Source organism: Neopsephotus bourkii, unplaced genomic scaffold (genome assembly GCF_033783945.1).
Source record: "Neopsephotus bourkii isolate Nb327-2 ecotype Australia unplaced genomic scaffold, CSIRO-AGI_Nbou_v1 NB_838, whole genome shotgun sequence".
NCBI lineage: Eukaryota > Metazoa > Chordata > Aves > Psittaciformes > Psittacidae > Neopsephotus > Neopsephotus bourkii.
Window position 1 is genome coordinate 1,977,893 of NW_026901334.1, and position 16,613 is coordinate 1,994,505.

General features: G+C 58.2%; 1 protein-coding gene across 1 annotated transcript; it reads right to left on the minus strand.

Moving 5' to 3' along the window:
- Window positions 1–13,913: 13,913 nt before the first annotated feature.
- On the minus strand, window positions 13,914–16,478 carry LOC133213700 (la-related protein 6-like). Its single transcript, XM_061356124.1, has 4 exons — window positions 16,075–16,478; window positions 15,799–15,975; window positions 15,341–15,551; window positions 13,914–14,887 (listed from the first exon to the last, which is right to left on the minus strand). Exons 2-4 carry the CDS (start codon window positions 15,966–15,968, stop codon window positions 13,937–13,939), a joined length of 1,332 nt encoding a protein of 443 aa, XP_061212108.1. The 5' UTR covers window positions 15,969–15,975; window positions 16,075–16,478; the 3' UTR covers window positions 13,914–13,936.
- Between the last annotated feature and the right edge of the window lie 135 nt (window positions 16,479–16,613).

A 16,613-nucleotide genomic window follows, 5' to 3' on the forward strand; every position in this document is an offset into this window, starting at 1 on the left:
AGCAGGAACGGCCACTGCCCCTTCCCGGTGCAATAGAAGGGAAATGCCACAAGCTCAGCTCTGCAGCCCTGCAGGAAGGATGCTCACTGCAGTGAGCCCAGAGGATGGAGATGTGCAGGGAAGGGCTGCCCAGGGGCACAGGGGCTGCTGCTGGTCTGCGCCTGGCTGCAGGATGCTGTAGAGAGAAGGGGAGGCGAGAGCCCTGATTTATACTCATATGGACGCCAGCACATCCATGGGGCAGGGGCATCTCCCAGTTTTAGCTGGGGAAGCACAAACAAGAACTGGCCTGAAGGAAACAAGCAGGGAGTGATCAAGACGTGCCTGAACCTGGGCTCTGCTTCAAAGTCAGATAAATGGCAACCAGCTAGGGAGGGAAGGCACCATTCAGCAGCTCCAGGAGCCACAGCAGAGCCTGGAAGGGGTAAAGGACAGGCCAGGACAGAGGTTACACTGGCTTTGCTGGCACATGCAGAGCCCAAGGAATTGCTCTGCTTGTCTCAGTGCAACCAAAAGGACCCCAGGACAATGCTGGGCAGCAGAACAGGGGCTGAATCCTGTCCCCAGAAGGGACCCTAGGCTTGAGAGCCACAAGCAGAACACTGCTGAGAGCAGAGCCAGCACTGGGGACTTGGAAGATGCCGACCCATGGAGGCTTGGCCACTTCAGACCCACACAGAATCAGACAGGTTGGAAAAGCCCTTTAAGCCCATCCAGTCCAACTGCTCCCAGCAGTGCCAAGGCCGCCCCTAACCCATGGCACTGAGGGTGTGTGAACCCTTGCAGGGCCGGTGCCTGCAGCCCTGCCCTGGGCAGCCTGTTCCAATGCCTGAGCACCCTCTGGGGCAGGAATTGTTCCTCAGCTCCATCTGAACCTGCCCTGGTGCAGCTTGAGGCCGGTTCCTCTTGTCCCATCCCTTGTGCCTTGGGAGCAGAGCCCAGCCCCTCCTGGCTCCATCCCCCTCTCAGGCACTTGTAGGGAGCCATCAGGTCCCCCCTGAGCCTTCTCTTCTCCATCTGAACCCCCCAGGTCCCTCAGCCCTTCCCCATCACACTTGGGCTCCAGGCCCTGCACCAGCTCCATTCCCTTCTCTGGCCCCGCTCCAGCCCCTCAATGTCTCTCCTGTAGTGAGGGGCCCAGAACTGAACACAGGATTCAAGGTGCAGCCTCACCAGTGCAGGGGGACAACCACTGCCCTGGCCCTGCTGCTGCACTGGTGCTGATCCAAGCCAGGATGCTGCCCGGCCACCCACTGCCTGTCCCCATTACCAGTCAGTTTTGGGTCCCCGCAGCTCTGCCCTGGCAGGCACCAGCTCCTCCTTACACAAGTGCTGCTACCACAGACCTTGCAACAGCCTCTAGATCCTTGTTCCCCATCTCCTGGCCTCATGCTCCGAAGCAGCCACCCCCTGCCACCCTCCACCCATCTGGCAGCCGCTTCATTTATCTTTATGCCTTTAATCCTTCAGTTAAATGGCGCAGCTCTGCACTCAAAGCTGGAAAGAAACAGCCTAATGGCCATTAAGTTCCCCTCCAGAATATTACATTCAGATCCATCAATTTTACTTTGTAGAGAACATTTGCAGTAAAATCCGAGCGAGCTCCCAGGCTCCCGACAGCCCAACAGGGGTTTCTTCCTGGGAGCAGCTATTCAGAAAACCCATCAGCTCAGGGTTTACTTGGCAATAGGAGGCAGCTCGGAGCCACCAGGCAGAGGATGCCACCCATGAAGGAAGCACAGAGGCAATAGAACAGGTCTGCTGCTATAACCCAGCATCCTCCCACTGCGAGCCACTGCTCCAGCCCTGTCCTCACCGAGGGAGCGCCGGTCACTGATGTGCAGCCCACCTCATCCCCATGAGGACTGGGGATGCTGCCCTGGCCACGCTGCAGACAGAGCAGCAGAGCCACCGACTGCTAGGGACAAAGGAGCAGGTTCTAGGGAGAAGCAGCAGGATTTGTCTCCATGGCCCAGCCTGTGCCACCTGCAACAAGTGAGCAGCACGGTGAGGACAGAACCAGCCTCTCGCAGCCCATGCAGCCGGTTGGCAGCACGCAGCGAGGTTGTGCATCCCTGCAGCACAACCCTGATCCGAAGGTGTTCCCGTGGGATCTGCAGGGTGGGCATTTCACCCATGCAATGTGCACGCAACCTGCAGGGGTGATGCCGGGTCTCTCCCTTCCCAGTGCCATGGGGAGCATCCTGAGCACTCATCCCACTGCGCATCCCCAGGGGTTCCCTGGAGCTTAGGGAAGAGCCTAGCCTCACCCAAAGCTTTGCAAGGAGCAGGCTGGGGCTGTGCTGCTGAAGGCAAGAGCAGAGGAACCACAGAACAGAACCCAGGACCCCCTTCCCCACCTCCTGTCCCATGGACCAGCCCTACCGAAAACCACTCGCAGCAGAACCAAAGGATGCTTCCAACTCTGCCACCTCCCAGCTGCAAACCCAAGGACCAGCACGCTTCCAATGACACTGACAGCAAGGAACACCACCACATCCCTTGGGTTTTACCTTGCACGGGCCTTGCCCACCTAGCCCCAAACTGGGCTTTACTGGGACAACAGGCTCCTTGCTGGGTGGGGTGGTTCCATCCAGCTCAAGAGCCATGCCCCAAGCAGGGCATTAAAGTGGCTGGAGGCCTTGAGCACTGTGTTAACACATCACAGCGAAGCCTGGGGTGATGAGGCACTTGCTGTGCCTTGAGGCAAGGGAGCCTTGTCCAGCAGACAGTGCATCCCCATGCACTGCAAACAGGTCTGCCCTGCCAGCCTAAGGGTTTTCTTCCTCTGGTTTGGGGGGAAGAAATCACAACAGCCGGGATTAAACAGCACAGCCCTGGGAACGGCAGGAAGGCGAGGATGGGAGTCAAGCCCCGGCCATTGCCACATCCCCACTTGCCACTACACACAGCTCGTATCCTCATGGTTAACAGGAGGCTCTGCACCAAAACCTGCCTCCGGCGTGCCCAGCCTTCCCAGGGCTCAGGGGAGCCAGGGGCAGGGCTCAGCGACACCCCCGGCACCACAGGGGCACCCCCGGCAGCTCCATCTCCTCCCTAGGGGGCTGAGGTTGGGATGACCCCAGCTCCTCCGCGGGGCTGCCTGGGCCGGGTCCTTTGCCCCAGTCTCGGTGCAGGTCCCCCCTGCTCCCGCACGGCCCCGCAAGGGGGAAATCGGCCCGATTTAAGTCAGAAGTTTCAGAGATCCCTGCTGGCTCCCAGACCCGAGCACCCCCGGGCCCCTCAGCCCGAGGTCCTCCACAGACCCCCCCATCGCTTCCTGCTGGAACAACTCCGAAACCAGCGCGTTTGCAGCAGCTGCAGAAATTCCCCGTTTCCGACTTCTTCCCCACAATGCCCCACCCGATTTTCCCATCTGGGAGCGCTGCTCCTGCCCGAACCCCGCTCCCCAGCCCCAAACAGACCCTCGGGAACACAAACACATCCCCTGCGCACCCCATCTCCTGCGCACCCCATCCTCCCGGGGCCCATGGGAACCCCGCACACACCGGGAAGGGGGGGCACACACGAACACGAACGAACGAACACGAACACGAACACACACACACACACACACACACACACAGCCGGTACCGGGAGCATCCCCCCTCCATCCCCGGTTCCTCCCCGCTCACCTGCGCTCCGCGCCCGCCCCGCGGCTCCCCGAGCCCATCCGGACCAGACCCAGCCCCGTCCCCGGCCGCTTCCCGGAACGGAGCCGCCGCCGGAGCTTGCGGGGCCGGGGTTTGAATTCATCCGACCCCGCCGTGATTGGGCTGCGGGAGGAGGGGGGGGCACCGGGGTGGGGCCCGGGATTGGGAGCGGGGAGGGGAGGGGGGGGTGGAGGGATGCGGGGGGTGGGAACGTGGGGATGCAGCGGCTGGGAGGAGGGGAGGGGGAGGTGGGGATGAGGGGGTGGGATAACGTGGGGATGCAGGAAGGTGGGGAGGATGGAGTGCTGGGGGGGGTGGGACACTGGGGATGCGGGGGGGGGGGAGTTGGGGATGTTGAGGATGCGGCTTCATGTGGTGATGTTGGGGGGATGTGGGGGGCTGCAGGGGGTGTGGTACCCTCGGGATGTTGGGGTGATGCAGGGGACGTGGGGAGCTGCAGGGGCATGTGGTACCCTGGGGATGTTGGGGTGATGCAGGGGGATGTGGGGGGCTGCAGGGGCATGTGGTACCCTGGGGATGTTGGGTGATGCAGAGGGATGTGGGGGGCTGCAGGGGCATGTGGTACCCTGGGGATGTTGGGGTGATGCAGGGGGGTGTGGTACCCTGGGGATGCAGGGAGTGTGGGACACACAAGGGATGTGCTATCATGGGGGGAGGTTGTGTGTGGAATGTGGATGCAGGGGAATGTGATGCCACAGGGTCCCTGGGGAGGCCACCCGGGTGGCTGGGGCTGCAGTGGGTGTGTGCTGGTGTGTACTGTGTGAGGACCTTGGGGACGCAGTGGGGGGCCACTGCAGGGAGGAGAAGTGCCATGGGGCTGCTGTGGAAACGCAGGGAGGTTAAGGGGGGGTGAGGTAGCTGCAGGGGTGTGGAGGGTGATCGGGGGGATGGCAGCCCCATGTGGGGATGCAGGGGACGGGTATGGCCTTGGGGCGACAGGGGTGCAGCACCGGGGATGCGCAGGAGCAGGGATGCAGGGCTGATGAGGGGCTGTGGGGACACGGGAGGTTCGGGGCTTGTGGAGCTGGGAGCAGGGAGGGGGTTTGTGGGTCTGCTGTGAGGGTGCTGGGAGTGCACAAGGAGTGGTGCTGTGGGGAGGATGGGGGCCCTGAAGGAGGGTGCCATGAGGAGGGGTGGCTCTGTAAGGTGGACAGTGCATGATGAGTGCCCAGCACTTGTGGGACCAAAGGGGTGATGATGCTGCCTGGGGTCAGAGCAGGAGGCTGTGGGCAGCAAAGGGGCAAGGGAGGAGCTGCAGCCAAGGGATGCTCGGGAAGGGACCACAGCCTTGAAGCAGACAATTTGCAGGAGGGATCCAGGATTCTCCAGTCAGGAAAAGATCCCAGTCTAATGCATTCCTGTTACAGCATTGCTGCTGTCTGTGCTCAGCACCTGCTCACAGCTGGGAGCACACTTTGCTATCAAAGATTAGCAGAGCTCCCCTGTCCTGCTGAGGCATCTCCAGGGGACTCACAGAGCCAGCATGGGGTGACAGCAGGGGCAGGAGCGGTGATGGAGCTGCAGGTCCTCCCTAGTGAGGTGCTACCAGCACACCCTCAGACCATCCCTGCAGCCAAGCACCGTTGCTGCTGCTGCACCGCAGCCATCCCCTGCCTGGATCCATCCCTCCTGCTCTCCGGAGCAATGCACCAGAGCTGGCGTCCTGCACACAGTGAGAATGGCCATGTCCCCTTCCCTCTCTTTCAGCCTAAAGAGGCTTCAAGCTCCCCAGCCTCCTGTGTCCCGTCCCAGCATCTTCTCAGGCAGGATTGTGTCACCGGGACTCCTGTCCTCTGCAATGGTACAGAACACATGCACAGAGCAATAAAGGTGTTAGAGGAGCATTCAAAGCCATGGCTACTGCTGGTGGGTAGGACGGGTCAGCATAGCTCCTGCTGATGCCCAATCTGTGTTTGTGGGCCTGTGTCCCACACAGAGATACTCCAACGTTTCTACAGCAGGATCCATCCCTGTGCTCAGCAGTGCTGGACCCACCACTGACAGCAGTGGATGCTCCTCCTTCCCTCCAGCTCCTCTCCTGGGGGATGCTGGCCCTGGGGACCAGCAGGGGTTATGCTGGGACCCTGGGTGCTGGCAGCTGAGCTGTGCCCAGGCAAGGTGACTGCCGTGGCCTCTTTGTGTCACGGGAGCACAGACACCTTCTGCTAAGTCCTTTTTCTTTACCTGGGCTCTTTGCTCCTGCAGAGCAGCTCCAGCACTGCCTGTGTGCTGGGTCCATGGATCCCAGTGTTACCCCTCCTCTGGGCAACGGGAGCTGGAGGATATGCCCAGATGCACTGGGACAAGGAGGGATGCTTTGAAAAGAGGTGATCCCAGAGTAATGCATCATGCCCCTGTGTCCAACCTGGCCTTGAGCACTGCCAGGGATGGGGCAGCCACAGCTTCTCTGGGCACCCTGTGCCAGCGCCTCAGCACCCTCACAGGGAAGAGCTTCTGCCTAAGAGCTCAGCTCAGTCTCCCCTCGGGCAGGTTCAAGCCATTCCCCTTGGCCTGTCCCTACAGGCCCTTGTCCAAGCCCCTCTTCAGCTTTTCCCCTTTTCCATCCTGCCCTGAGGCTGTCTCCTGGCTTCCCAGGAGCAGAGAAGCTTCTGGGCTGCATCAAAGCAACGCCCAGGGCAGAAGTTCATTGTTGGCTTCTCATTAGATAGGAAGAGGTGGCCTTGGTGAGCCAGAGCCCTTTGCCTCCCAGCAGTGGGGTGCTCAGAGCAAAGACGAGCTTTCGTGTGTATTAGCTTCAAACGCTGAGCTCCGGGAGCAGCCCGAGTCATCACATACTCGAGGAGGCTGACAGCATCTGAGAGGGGGAAAAAAGCCCAAACCCAACGGTGGCAAAGTGTTGCTGTGTCTCTATGGTTACAGCAGATCGTGTCAGAGGATGTAAAGACGTTACCGGGGAAATCAGACTTGATGGTGTCAATAGAGACTGCGGGAGCTCATCTCCATCAGGGCAGGTGCTCCATGCAGACCCACACAGCAACCGATGGGGATGAAACCCAAATGCCAAGCGAATCGGGAGAAGCAACCATCCCACACACACAGGGATGAGGTGGGCCTGGCTTGGCACATGTTCCCAGGCAGCTCTCAGTGTGTGCTGAGGAGCTGCTCCTGCCTGGGCAGTCAGAGCATGGTTACAGACCTCGCCGCAATTAGAGCTTGTCAGGATGTTAGGATTCAGCCTCGCATCCTTCCCAAGAGCCAACGCTCCTGGGAGAAGGGATTCTTCCAAGCCCACGGCGTGGTTTCAGTGTCTTGTGAGGAAAAGGTTGCCTTCAGTTTCTGCTGCATTTGTATTTTTAAAATGTGGTATTTTGGGGATGTTTTTCTCTTTCAAAATAACTCATAAATGCCATCAAACAGCTCCCGTTACCAATTAGTAGTATTGCAGCAGCAGAGTGAAGATGAAGGAAAGCTGCTGTATAAAACACCTCACTTGAAAGCATACTAGGGAAATACAAGATTTAGATCAAGGGCAAAAGAAAACTAATGTATTCATCTTTTAATCTGCAGTCATTTGTCTATTAAGAGTTGTTCTGCAAACAAGCAGTACAAATACTACATGGCAGTGGGATGGCTTTTAAAGGGGAACACAAGATGCGCTGGATCTCCGTGGGATTTCCAAGGCCCTTCCAGCCCTTTTCTCTGTTCCCAGCACATCCTTGGGAGTTTTCCCATAGGAGTCTGCAAGCTTTTTGTGTCTTGCTGCTGACAGCTCCTGGCTGCAGCATGTTTGGCCACATGCTCCAACCTGCTTGAGCTTGGCTGAGGATGCTTTTCAGTCTGGGCATCTGCCTGTAGACACTTGAACGTGGATGTGACGTTTGGAAGCGCTGAGCACTTTCCCTCTGGAAAGCAAATTGCTGATGGCACCTGCAGCTGCTGCCCAGATCGTAATGCAGAGCTGACAAGCGGAGGGTGCCCATTCCTTTGGTCATGTTCCATGGCTCCGTGGTGACTCCGCGCTTTAAGAGCCGGCACATTTCACACGTGCGCCTTCAAACCTGCCTCGAGCGCTAGGAGCCACCTCCCTGTGCTCACAGAGCTTATCCATGTGTAAATGGATGCTGTGAGGCTGGCACAGGCTGCCCAAAGGGTGGTGAATGCTCCACCCCTGTCAGTGTTCAAGGCGAGGTTGGATGGGGCTTGGGTGACGTGGTCTAGTGTGAGGCATCCCTGCCCGTGGCAGGGGTAGGAACTGGATGATCTTCAGGTCCTTTCCAACCCAAACCATTCCATGATTGTCCAGAATCATTCTGGAGTCATTCACCACCAAAACGAACCCATCTCAGAGGCTTTGGCAGGTGAGCATCTCGAGAGGCAGCACAGAACTCTTCTGTTCCATAGACCTGTACCTGGGCCAGGCAGGTACGCTCCTGGGATGAAATACACCTCATGCCCAAAACTTCCACCTCTAATGAGCTGTTCTTAAATGAGGTTGAGGCATTGTTCTTGGCACAGCACTTACCTCGGAGCTGTAATTTGGCAGTGAACATTTTGTATGCTCAAGTCTGCAAAGAAGCAAGCCTGTGCCAGAGAGTCCAAAGAGGACAATTGCATCTGGCAGCACGGGCTGCATCCCTAATCTGTGCCATTTGGTGGAGGAACAGAGAACCAAGTGAACCAGAGGAGTCACGGGGGACGCGTTCGAGAACTATCCCGGGTGCCCCGTTTGATCAAAACCAAGCATAAAACTTGGAAATGGCTGAACAAAATCTTCCATGAGAGGTGTTTGTCTGCAGACACACACTGTGAGCTCAAATGCAACAGGAACAGCAGGGCAAAGCCCTCAGTGTCTGGAGGTAAAGGTCTGAGATGGCAATCTATCCCATTGCTCCTCAGGGTGTCAAAACCACTCCTACATGTTGATGGTGGAGATGCTAGAAGGGACAAGCAGATCATTTCGGCAGACCTCCCATATGATGCGGGCCAGGTACCTACTTATAGGACCATAGAATGGTCTGGGTTGGAGAGGACCTTAAAGCTCATCCAATTCCAACCCCCTGCCATGGACACGGATGCCTCACACTAGACCATGTTGCCCAAGACTTATCTCATGACTGGCCAAGATGTCTGCTGCCAAAAGCCATCTAATCCCGGCCTAGGACCCTCTGTAGTGGAGATACCACCACTTCTAAAGGACTTTGTCCATGAATTCAATGGGAGCATTTGTAGATTCAGCTGGCCCAATGCCCTCAGTTGAATCCAGTACTACCCAGGTCGCAGTGGCTCTTGGTCTGCAGGCAACAGTTACATGTGCACAAGCCCCCCTTGGCCTGCTGTGCTCCACAGAGTGACCTTGGCTTTCCAAGGAGACACTTCTCCACTCACTGGCAAAAAGTAGCTCCTGGCCAGAGCAGCATTGAGCCCTCTGGCCCCATCGCTGACCTCCAAAGCCCCCAAATAACCTGGGTAGAGGATAGGTCCATGTCCCAGCCACTGCAGGCAATGGCCCCACTGCGTCCTCTTCACCCAGTGGCCATGGCAATGGAGAATGGCCAGAAGCCTTCCCAAAGCTTTCCAGAAAGGCAGTGGATAAGGGATGACAAAAACATGGGTGGACAACGCCTGGCACCAGCTCCTCAGGGAACCTGACCCACTTGAAGATGTCCCTGCTCATTGCAGAAGGTTGGACCGGGTGAGATTTGAAAGTCCCTTCCAACCCATTCAATGGTTCTACAACCAAAAAGAGGGTTTGTGGGGAGCTGTCGGGAGCTCGTGTCCTCTATGGCCAGCCCACCTCAAATCACACCAAGACCCCAACAGCTGGGGTGTTCTTGCACCAGAGAAGGGCAAGGTGAGGGAAGGAGGACCCTGTCCTCATCCCTGTGCCATACACGGGGGTCCAAGCCAGATGGGACCCATGAGGGACCCCCCTCTGGAGGCAGGCTCTGCTCCAGCCATGCTGGTATGGGATGGACCTGCCTCCTGCTGAGGTCCCCAGGGAGGGATGCAGATTGCTGAGCATTGATTGTGGTCAGGCCGCGGCTCAGGGCTCGCTAATGAATTGTAATTGGGAAGCAGCTCCCCTTGGACACGGTTTATTTCAGTTATGTCAGGATTCACCATGCATTAAGCTGCAGGCTCATTCCATTAGCGAGGCAGACGCCTCTCTGTGCAACCCTCTGCTTGCCCATGTACCCTTCCCAGGGGATTCTGCCCTTCCAAAGCTGCCCCTGCCTGCATTAAGGGTGAGCACACGGTGGGACCCCAGCCTGGGGCTCGTTTGACCTTCCAGAGCCTTCTGTGCCAGGCTCAGCACAGCAGATCCATCTCGCCCCGCTTCACCTCACGTCTGCTGGCAGCCGCAGTGCCCTCTGGCCTCCAGACAGTGTCCGGGTCCAGACAGGACCTGAATTTATAACACTGGGAAAGGCAAAGGGAACACAGAGAAAACCTCTCCCTACCCAGCTGCTGCCTCCCTGCATCGCCCTGCCCTGCTCCTGCTTCCAGGCTGGCCTGTGCTTGCCCCAGGAGGTTCATCCATCCCTGCTTCTGCTCCCTTCTCCATGCCCTCATCCAGCTTCCTGCCATGCATTCCAGTGCACATGCATTCACCTCACCTCGGAGCACCAGCGTAGTCTTGACATCACCCACAGGCTCAAAGAGACCCTGGCTCACCATCAGAAACAGGCCTGAAAGCAGCACGAGCACATGGAGATGCCACCTGGACCTGCGCCGCAAGGCAAAGTCTCCAAGAGCACAGCTGCTGAGTAGGAAAGAGTCAAAGGAGGGGTTTGCCTCGGGGGAAAGCAAGGGTCAGGAGGTGGATTTTCTATCAAGGTCTGCTGCTGGATGGATGTCAAAGCGCATCAGCTCCCTGAACTGGGCCATGGAATACGCTGAGGAGGAGATGAGGTGACGAACACAAGCCCTGGTTACCTGCTATCGGTAGTGAGAACACCATGCTCCTAGAAAGAAAGTGCTCATAATGAACATGAGATTAAAGACGTGATTTCGGATGACTTGTAGAACCTCACCCTCAAGGCAACACCGCAACGCAGAGCAAGAGACCTCCCTCCATGGGGAATAACGAGGGGAATGGGAGATTTAAGCAGAGAAAGAGCTGTGTAAAGCTGAGCCACACAGGTCAGGGGAGACAGCACAAGGCACTGAATGGGGACTACAAAAGCAGGGCTGGGAGGAGAAATCCAAACGGGACTATGAAGGCAAATGGGATAACACAGCAGGAATTAAAGGGCACATGAAGTGTGGAAGCAACCTGGATGTGAGTAGTGCCCTGTCTCTATCAGCTCAGGTAGATCTCCAGTGAGCATCTCTAGAGCATCCGTATTCTGCTGATCAAGAACAGATGGTACAAAGACATCAATCCGAGAGGGTTGAATATACCTGTAAAACACACAGAGAGGTGTGGCAGCAGCACGACCTCCCAAGATTTAGTAGCTGGAATTGGTGGAGAGCTCTCTGTGTTCAGGGGTAATCGCACTGAATCAAAATGGAATCATTCTTACAGAATCAGACCAATTCTTCTCGTTGGGTTCGCTGCTCGAGTTAATGGCCTGTCTGATGTTGGGCTATGAAAGCTGGGGAGAAAATACAGCCACATGGAGCTCTTCCAACTAAGCCTTAACTAATATCCTGGGATCCTGTGCATAGATGAATTAGATGGGAAGATGAAATAAAGCCTGGGGAAAGTAAAAGCTGTTCCGAGGCTGGTCTACTTGAAAGAGGTGATACAGGAAAATGCAGAGCATGACAAAGTGCAGAAGCAAGAGTGCTCCTGTGCTGATCCCTGCCAGAGGGCTGGCAAAGAATTCCTTATGGAAAAAAACCCCAGTCTTCTGATGGTGGGAAGGGGTCCTCGGTGGCTGCATCCTCAGAGGGACCCAGGTCCAGGTTCCCTCTGTGACTGGGATGCGGGAGGCAAGGCTGCTCTGCAGCACCTGGGGAGGGAGGTTGGGAGCACAGCATCATCCATCACTGCCATGTCTTTCCTGCTGGAGAGGCCTCATTAGCATGGAAACGAGCTGCTCCCCAGCACAGTGGGGCTTCCCTCTGCAGCCGGTCACAACCCTCCTTTACCTGTAACCACAGCAGAAAGCAGGGATGCTGGAAGCCCCCAGCACCTTCAGCAGAGTGCGAGTGCCCAAGGAGCATCATCAGCTTTACCCATCCAGGTAAAGGGAAACAGCTCCAGCAGGAGATGCTGCCCAGAGCAGGAAGGAACCGCCAGTGTCATGAAAAGGCTGGGGATGGTTTCATTGGGGTGTATGGAGGTGAGAGCGATGCGCGTGGTGCTGTCCCTGGACTCCTGCCACATCCTTCCCCAGGCCCCAGCACCTTCTGGAGAGAGATGTGATGCAGGGGAGGGGGCTGGCAGGAGGAGCTGCCCTGGGTGGCTTTCCCCAGGGATCAGCATCACCTGCAGGTGAGGTGAGGAGGGCTCAGGTGAGGAGCTGGGAGGTTGGACACTTCCACAGCCAGCCCATCCCACATCACCCCCTGATGCCCTTTACCCACCCTGCACGTGGTGCTTGGCTCCGTTAACCCCACTGAGGGAGTCAGGGGGAACCAGGAAAGCCCCCCAGCATCCTGCTACCAGCAGGCCAAGAGCCCCATGCCTTGAGCCATACTGCAAAGCAGCAGAGCCACAGAGAGATTCCCTTTTATTTATAAAGCAGGCCGCGTTATTAATACCACATAATGACTGTATTGCTGTACCCAGCACTGTAAATACACACAGAGCCCAGAGCCAGGCACATTCCCTGCTGCAAATTGCCCACAATTAGCAATCGACTGTGTCTATAATCATGGGGACTGTGATTTGAGCTTCCAGCACGGGAGCCTGGCAGGAGGATGAGTGCCTTTGCTAATTGGAGTTTGGTGCAGGAGGGAATTGCCCTCAAGGCCAAGCCTTCCCCTTCAAGACAAGAGACCTGATTTCTCACCAGGCAGCCCCATTCCGGCCCCAAGCGATGCTGCCTCAGACTTCTCTGTGCACACAGCAGCACTGTGCTCCCTCTGCCCATTAACGGATCCATCCCATTGCCTGGGGCTGGTCCCCATCCACCTCCTGCTGCTGCAAGGCAGAGGAGACCCTGTTCACATGAGCACGCTGCAGGATGCACCCTGTCCTGGCCATGCTCCGTGGTGTCTGGTTGTGGTAGACACCGAGCTGCTGCCAGGGGTGAAAGGGGAGATGCCACCTATGCAGCTTCAAACCATGCTGAAGACAGGAAGGAGGTGAGGGCAAGGCACTGATACCATGGCCAGCAGCAGCACCCACCCTGCAGAGCTCCCCAGGATGTACCAGCTTCAAAGCCAGCATCCTCCACAATGGTTTTGGTCTCTCCTTTTCTAACCAGCACCCAAACATCTACAATAGAACCACAGAGTGGGTTGGAAGGGACCTTAAAGCCCATCCAGTTCCAATCCCTGCCACGGGCAGGGACCCCTTCCACAAGACCAGGTCACCCAAGGCCCTGCAAAGGGCTCAGCTGTAGACACCCATAGGAGGAAGCATGAACTCACTGACACTTGAGGCCAGCTGCAGCAGGATGGGGATGCTCCTCCTGGGATGCAGGGCTGGGGCACACTGCTCCGTCCGAGCATCACCAACAACCGCAGCAGCCAAGGCTGCTCTCACCTGCAGGTCCATACCCAGAGGTTCCTGCAGCAGGCCCATGGGGTCAGGGATGCTGGAGGTGAGGAAGGTGCCATGTGCCAGAGCTGCTGGTGGCGACGGGGCCATGGGGAAGGGCAGCTCCTGGCACAGGTTGGCTGCTTGGTGTCTCCCAGCACAGTGCTGGGGGTCCCCATGTTCTGGCCATACCCCACAGCCTCCTTGGAGCCAGCACAGATGGGTTCCTGGAGGACCCATGGACACAGCCCCATGCTGAAGGCAGCACCAGGACCCCAGGGATGGACACTCACAACAGGACAGGCTGCAAGGCCTCACCCTGAGCAGCTCCAGCTCCCTGCACAGCAACAGAACCCCACAGCACCCTGAGAATGCCCAGGAGGGAGCTGCAGCCCAGGCATGGAGCCTCCCACCCTTCTCCATCTGCACCTTGGGCAGCCCCAAGGCCAAGAAGGGGCAAAAAAAGAAGGAACAAAATAAATCACTTGCCTGGAGAATTCCTCCCTCTTTATTGCCCATTTCCCATGGGAGCTCCACAACCTGGGGCAGGAACGGCCCCTGCGGGAAGCGGCCTCACCTCTCCCGTCTGCTCGAGAGGAGGAGGAAACCAAGGGAACAAAACCCAAAACCCAACCGTGAAGGAGCCTCAGCGCCGCAGGACGAGCTCTCCGCTCCCCAAGCCCTTGGTGCCATCGGGGCCGTGGGGCAGGCGCAGCCCCACATCCCGCAGGCCGAGGCGGTCGCTCAGCATCCCCTGGGCTGGCGGGGCAGAGCCAGGACAGGGTTTGCCATGGGGAGCGGGGCTGCTGTGCCAGGGGCTCCATCCGCAGCAGCGCTCGGGGCTGCAGCAGGGGCTGGAGCAGCTCCTGGGGTCCAAGCCGAGCGGGGGGAAGACTTTGCTGCCGAGGAGAGAGCCAGGGATGCTGCTGCTGAGGCTGCTGAGCTTCACGTTCCCTTCAAATGAGGTGGGCTCCTTGCTCTGGAGGAGGGGTGGTGAAACCCTGGCACCATCTGAACCCAGGGAGCTGCAGAGCCCGGAGTCCCCGAGGCCACGGGGGAACACAGAAGCTGCCGCCTGCAGCCTCCATCCCATGTGCTCCAGCTCCTCCGCCTTCCTCTCCGCACCGGGTTTCTTCTTGGAGTCCCTCATCCAGAGCCGGACCACTTTGATGCGCTCCCTGCCCCGGCAGCTCCTGCTGCTGAGGTCCTCAAAGGCCCTGCAGGCGCTCTCCAGGCTCTCGTACTCCACCGTGGCGCAGCACTTGCTCAGCAGCTCCGGGAAGCGGGATGTGTACTTCTGCACATCCGAGGGCAGTTTGCAGCCTGGGCGCAGGATGCGGATGGCGGCGATGGCTCCAAAGGGGCTGAACATCCTGGTGATGGTGTCCAGGAAGCAGTTCTGCCGCAGCAGGGGCACGTCCTGCTCCTGGGGCTGCAGCTCCCAGGCCAGCAGCAGTTTGCTGGGAGGGACGGTCAGGAGGGACTCGGGGATGGGGATCCTCCTCCTCACTTTGGTCCCCTCCTTGTTCACCTCCAGCAGCCTGGAGAACTGCAGGGCATAGAGCGTGAGCCGCCAGTCACGCGTCAGGTATCTCACCTATGGGAGAGAGGGGGACACCGCATCCCCATCAGTCTACATCCCCCTAACCCCACCCTCCAGGCAGGCTTCATCCCCACCAACTTGAAGTCACAGCAAGACAATATCCCCCTCTCACAGGAGCATCTTCAGGCCTGCAGGAGAAGGTCTCCAGTGCCCCCTTGGTTCCCCACACATCAGCACCAGCACTTCCCTGCAGGGTTTTGGTTCTGGGATGGTCTTTCCCAAAGCAAGCCAAAGGAACCATGGGCAGAGGAGGTGAATGAGCCCCAGGGGTGTTTGGGGACTGCTGCAGCACATCAAAGGCAAAGAGCAGAGCCTGGCCCTGCACCACCAGCACTTCCCCAGGACACAGAGCCTGAGCCTCCCCATACACCCCTCCAGGGACCCCCAGAGCACATCATCCATGTGAGGCCACCTCCCACCCCAGCCGGCGGCACCGGGGCTGCCCACCTTCTTGAAGGACGTCAGGAGTTTGATGCTGACAAAGCCCATCTTGTTCTTCTGGACGTGTTTCAGGAGGAAAGCGTCCTTGGCCAGGTTCTCGTCAGAGAAGTAGAACTCCACCTGGGACACGATCCTCTGGATCAGCTGCTGGTCAGGGGTGGGGCGGGTGCAGTCCAGCAGGTTGGCCCCTGAAGCATCACTCACATTGCAGAAGGTCCTGGAGGGCAGCAGGGGCACAGGCATGAGCTGGTGGCCTTTGGGATGTGCAACAGTGCCCGCTCACAGCCACAATGGTGCAGACAGCAGAGACCCAGAGCTTTGCCCCAGCTATGGGGGAGCGATGCCAGCCTGCACTCTGGGAGCACCAGTGCTCAACAGTGAATCTAAGCCCATTCCAGACACGTTCACTTGGGGACAAACACAATGCTCAGCCCCCCCAGACACACATCCCAGCAGCCACATACCCACTGAAGCTGTCAAAGAAGTCCTCCTTCCTGAGGAGCTCGAGTGAGCAGCTCTGTGATGGACGAAGATGCTGTGTTGGGATGGAATTCCTTAGTCCTGGCATTGGGGTGCTGCAGCTGGGCTGGGAGCAGGGCCCTAAGGCCACCCCAGAGCTGTACGATGAGAGCATCCTTGGTCTGGAACATTACACAGGAGAAGAGGAACACCAGGATGCTTCCCAACCAGAACCAGCCCAGGGATGGGGGAGCAGAGGGAGCTTGTGGCTGTGCCCTTACCTGCTTAGCAGTACTGGGAAGGGTAGAAAGTCCTGGCATTACATCCTAGAGACCTGCGGGCAGAGACCCCAAACCCTCCCCACCACCAAACAAAGGCTCCTGAAAGAGGAAAAAGAGGAAAGAAAGGGAAAGAAAGGAAGGAAAAGCCCTCAGAGCTCCCAGGCTGCTGGCTTATAAGAGCAGCCACCCCCAGGGAGCCCCAGTGATGGGCTATGGACCCACCAGGCCCCAGGTGAAACCTCTCTGCAGGTTAAACAGCCGCAGCTGAGCGCTGGGGGCAGCCCCTGTGTCCACTGCTGAGCCAGGCCAGGCAGCAGAGCAGAGCAGCGCAGAGGCACCAGTAGCAGCACTGGTACCAGTACTGGCACCCCATGGTACCCAGCGGGGCAGTGAACCACTGCCATGAGGCAGCTCTCTCTGTGCCTCAGTTTCTCTTTCTTCTGCAGGGACAGGCACAGGCACAGGCACAGGGAGGTGCAGGGAGGGCTCACTCAGCCCAGGGCATCGCCTGGGTTCTTGGTGCTCCCGGAGTGATGGCA